This window comes from Papaver somniferum, chromosome 6, assembly GCF_003573695.1.
Source record: "Papaver somniferum cultivar HN1 chromosome 6, ASM357369v1, whole genome shotgun sequence".
NCBI lineage: Eukaryota > Viridiplantae > Streptophyta > Magnoliopsida > Ranunculales > Papaveraceae > Papaver > Papaver somniferum.
The window spans coordinates 17113279-17118566 of record NC_039363.1 but is presented as its reverse complement, the minus strand read 5'-3'; the positions used below and the strand labels follow the sequence as shown (position 1 = coordinate 17118566).

General features: G+C 38.1%; 1 protein-coding gene across 1 annotated transcript; it reads left to right on the top strand.

Annotated features, from left to right (window-relative positions):
- The first annotated feature begins 288 nt into the window (after nt 1-288).
- Nucleotides 289-4561, top strand: LOC113287061 (polyadenylate-binding protein 2-like). The gene is made up of 7 exons (XM_026535721.1): nt 289-733; nt 1785-2566; nt 2685-2762; nt 2861-2950; nt 3286-3588; nt 3707-3922; nt 4041-4561. The coding sequence occupies exons 1-7, from the start codon at nt 469-471 to the stop codon at nt 4263-4265; spliced, it is 1959 nt and encodes a 652-aa protein (XP_026391506.1). The 5' UTR covers nt 289-468; the 3' UTR covers nt 4266-4561.
- Nucleotides 4562-5288: the final 727 nt, after the last annotated feature.

The following is a 5288-nucleotide window of genomic DNA, read 5'->3' as shown; positions in this document are numbered from 1 at the left end:
TAATAGTGATTGAAAGTCAAATCGTCGAACTTATTCTTTATTTCCGCAACATCCTGGATCAAGCCTTGAAGGTATCACAAAGCAACAACTTCTCCTTTCCAGGGTTGAACAACTTATGAAATTCAATCTAGATTTTAAATAAAATGACAACAAAATAATAAATATCTTTGTTTAAAAAGTAAAGTGCATATCTATGTGGAAATAGACACAAAAAATATCGCCACATCACATCAGGTTTCCAGGTTGCACGTGGTGTGTAATAAACCCCCTCCTCCTCCCGAACCATCACTCCGTTTCATTTGTGCCTCCTCCCCCGGCTCTCTCTCTATAAATCCAATTTCTTCTCTGTTGTCTTCCCCCAAAACAATAACTGAAACCCTTGTAAGAAAAACCTCTTTCCCTCTTTCTTCAACCCTAACCCCAGAAATTTCTTCATTTTTTTTCTGTTGATTTCTGATAATAACTCTAATGGCGAATACTTCTACTGGTGGTACTGTAACAACAGCACCGCCTCCTCTTCAATCAAACCAAGAAGGACAACAGAGTGTTGTTGGAGGAGGGTTTACTAACTCATCATTATATGTTGGAGATCTTGATCAATCGGTCTCTGAAGGTCAACTATATGATATTTTTAATCAAGTTGCACCTGTTGTATCTGTTAGGGTTTGTAGAGATCAGATGAGGAGAATCTCTCTTGGTTATGCTTATATTAACTTCAATAACCATCAAGATGGTAACTCTCTCTTTTAATCTTTTGCATACTTGTTTGTTTCTTCTTCTTCTTGTTGTTAAGTTAGGGTTCTTGTTTTTCTTTTGGTTTTGTTTTGAGTTTGGGGTGTTGGTTATGTTGTATTTAGGGTTTTGGGTGATTCTTTTCATCTCATTTGGGAACTTATTTTGTAGAATTTTTTTTTGATTTTTATTTAATTTCTAAGTCCTCATTTTAGTGAATTTGTACGGAAAATGGGTTTGCATAAGTAAAACCCCCAATGCTCAGTGGGAAATAGAAATTTATAACACGTTGGTTCTTGTTTTAATTTAGGGGTTTTGTGTTTTGGTGAATATTGTTGGTGAATTGGTTTTGTATGTATTTAGACTCTAGTGATAGTTAATATTTTTTTGATGATTTCTTAGGCACTGAAGTGCGACCATCTTGTTATTACTGTACAATGGGTGATTTTTTTTTTGTTTTATTTTGATGGGATAAAATTGTTTAACTATGGGATAAATAGGTAGTGCAGGGCCTGTGATTTTGAGATGAATGCATTGTAAGATGTTACATGATGATACCTAATATCATTTAGGTTTAGCTCATTTATCAATTTCTATGGAATATGAGTTCTTAAGCGAATGTGTTTGTAAAACCCCAAATGCTCAGTGGTAATGTTTAAGACATGATGTTGTTTGTTTTACTTCGGGGGGTTTTGTGTGTTTTTGCTATCCTCGTGAAGTGTGACCATCTTGTTTTTACTCTATGTTTGAATTTTTGTCTTTGTTTTTGTTTTGATGGGATAAAATCGTTCTGGCTATGGGATAATAAATAGTGTGAGGCATGTGATCTTCATTTGATTGCATAGCAAGATGTTACATGATGTTTTGGACTGACCAATCTTGAGTACTCGATCTATAGTTATCCTTTCTGTCCACTGTATTGATCTTGTAGGTCTACTTTGAGTCATATTTACTTTGGTGGAACATGGAATTTGAGTTTTCTTTGAACATGGACTAGTTTCTAATTATGTCCTGTGTAGGTGCTAATTTGAAAATTCTTTTTTCTTTTGCAGCTAATACTGCATTGGCGGCGCTAAACTTCACTCCCATTGATGGCAAACCTATCAGGATTATGTTCTCTCATCGTGATCCCAGTATACGTAAAAGTGGCCAGGCAAATATTTTCATTAAGAATTTGGACTCATCCATAGATAACAAGGCGTTGTTTGAAACCTTTGCTGCCTTTGGTACTGTTCTCTCTTGCAAGGTGGCGGTTGATAACAATACTGGTCAGTCAAAAGGGTATGGTTTTGTACAATTTGAAAGAGATGAATCTGCACAAGATGCGATTAACAGTCTGAATGGGATGTTGCTAAATGACAAACAAGTTTATGTAGGGCTTTTTGTTCGTCGACAAGAAAGAGATCTAGCAAATGGATCACCAAAGTTTACCAATGTGTATGTTAAAAATTTGTCTGAATCTACTACTGACGATGATCTTAGCAAAGCTTTTGGTACTTACGGTCAGGTCACAAGTGCAGTTATTATGAGGGATGCAAGTGGGAATTCTAGAGGTTTTGGTTTTGTCAACTTTCAGAACCCAGATGATGCAGCAGCTGCAGTTGAGAAACTTAATGGAAGCACATTTAATGATGACAAAGTTTGGTATGTGGGGAGGGCGCAGAGAAAATCTGAAAGAGAGGTTGAGCTGAAAGCCAAATTTGAACAGGAAAGAAATGTTGCAGCAGAAAAATTGCAAGGATCTAATCTCTATCTAAAGAATCTGGATGATACGATCAATGATGAAAACCTGAAGGAATTGTTCTCTGAGTTTGGCACTATAACATCTTGCAAGGTATGGATTTTCACAGTACTTGCATCAACTTGGATATGCATTACGCTTTTTATGTAATTGTGATAATGTGACCAGGTGTACTATTAACCGAAGTACTTACTCTTTTTCATTGTTTCAGGTCATGCTTGATCCACTCGGCCAGAGCAGGGGTTCAGGATTTGTTGCCTTTTCTACCTCAGAGGAAGCTACTAAAGCTGTAAGTGGATTTTTCTTTTCTTTGTATGTCATCTTGCTGACTTGCTCTGTTAGCGCTTACACGCCTGAGATTATGTATGCCATTCTTTAATGTTCTAGCTGAATGAAATGAATGGGAAGATCATCGGGCGAAAACCTCTCTATGTTGCTGTGGCTCAGCGTAAAGATGACAGGAAGGCCAGACTTCAGGTTAGTTAGTTAATTGGAAACATGGTATTTATTCAGAAAATTTTCATATATGTATATATATATATATATATTTTCCTGATCATGACTTCATGTTGTGGTTAGTCACTGTAGAATGTTATCATTCCTGGATGCTAGCTTATGTATTCTTGCTCTAGTGTTTCTTGCCACCGTTTCACGTAATAATGTATAAAAACTATTTATCTGCATCTCACCATTCACCCACTAAATCATGTTTGTCAAAACAGGCCTTGTGGTAGATGTTTAGTATGTTTGTTTATTTTTATATGATTTTGGATTCCAAGAAGTACTAACCAGTTACCAATTTATCTTTGAAGGCACAATTTTCTCAAGCTCGACCACCTGTTGTGATGGCACCTCTGCCCCCAGGTATTGCTGCATACCATCTTGGAGGACCTAGACCTCCTCATCCTCAACAGATGTACTTTAGTCAAGGTGGTCATGGCCTAGTTCCACAACCCGCAGCGTATGGCTTCCAACCCCAACTATTGCCTGGGATGAGGCCGGGTGTTGCCCCAAACTTTATGATGCCATACCCACTCCAGCGACAAGGACAGCCTTCGCCAAGAATGGGTGCGAGGAGAGCTGGGAACCCACAGCAGCAGATGCAGCAACATCAGGTATAGTTGTTTTCTTCCATCTGTAATGTGAACTTGCTGTTGCTTATAGACCTTCTAATGTACTGAAGTTTTTATGGTAAGTTTTTATTTTTGACTCTGGAGGTTTTGCTTATTGCAGTTGATGCAGCGCAATGCCAGTAGTCTTGGTTATAGATACGTTTCGAATGGACGGAATGAACCATCTATGGTACCTCAGGGTTTCATGGGTCAGATGATGTCATTCCCATCTGATGTTGCTGGCATGCCGATGTCTCCAGTTGATGCACAACGACCTGGATCAGTGCAAACACTTGCCTCGGCTTTGGCTTCTGCAGATCCTGAGCATCAGCACGTGGTATATTCAGCCTCCTCTTATTCGCAGTTTTTACTTGATTGTGAAATCCCGCAAATACCAGATTTGTAGATACACAGGCCTAATGAAGTATTTATTGTGCTTTTGTTAAAATACGCAGATGCTTGGAGAACATTTATATCCTCTGGTTGAGCGCATTGAGCATGACCAGGCGGGTAAAGTCACAGGGATGTTGTTGGAGATGGACCAAACCGAAGTCCTACATTTATTGGAGGCACCTGAAGCGCTAAAGAAGAAAGTGGAAGAGGCGTTGATTGTTCTCGGATCTGCCCACAAGTCAGATCCTACTCTAGATCGGTTAGCTAGTTTATCTTTGAACAACTGATTTGGGTTTTGCCCTGATCTGTTGTTGTGTTACGCGCCCATTGATGTGGAGTTAGTGGCTTATTCTTTTGGGTTATCTTTTGATACGGAATCGAGTGGCATTAATGGTTTGGGTTTAGATATATGGGATAATGTGTCAGATTTATTTTTTGGGGGTGGAAGGAGGTTAAGTTAGAACTTTGACAAGATTTTTTTTGTTTTGTTTTGTTTCGGATGGGGTCTTTTCGTTTTGTTACTTTTGAACTTCATCATACTTATGGAAGGTTTTTGAGCATTCAGGGATTCTTTTTCTTGTGATAGTATTTTTGTCAATTAAATTTCCGAAGTAGTTTTTCCAATAGCTGATTTTTGTAGTATTTGAGACCACAGCACCAGATTCTTGGCATATGACCAGGAATGGGAGGGATTTTAAGAGTCCTGTCCTGTGCATCACATGTTATAATTACTAAGCAGGTGAAGTAAGACTGGGCACGTTTCAGGCAACTCCTTGGATTGTCAATTTGAATTCTGGAGATTTTTTTTTGAAGGTAAAGTAGATTACCGCAGGGAAAGCTAATCTGCAGGTTCAGTCTCATTTGAAACAGACTCATTGAGAGTAGTCCTTCCGATGGCTGAATTCGTATGATAAGCATCCACTGTAAAAGATATATGAGTTATACTAATATTACAGAGTTATGAAGCTTTGACAGTGTCATAAGCTATTGTTGGAATTAAAAATAGTGATGCTTCATAAAAACTTAAAGTAGTAATAGCTTTTTTTCTTTCTTTCTTAGCCAAAAGATTCGCTGCCTTGTTCCCTCTTCTGTTAACCAGCTGAAAACCTCCAAAGGAAACCAGTTGAGTTGCCTTTTCTTTAACTTCTTCTAAGATAGCTTTACTTTGCCAACTGATAGTTGTGTCTTGTCCTAATAAATAGTTAATTGTTGCTTTGTTATCTCCCTCAATGACCAGATTTTGCAATTCTTCTGTAATGGCCCATTTTGTTGTGTGCAGTAAAGCTAGAGCTTATGCTTCTTCAGCTAAT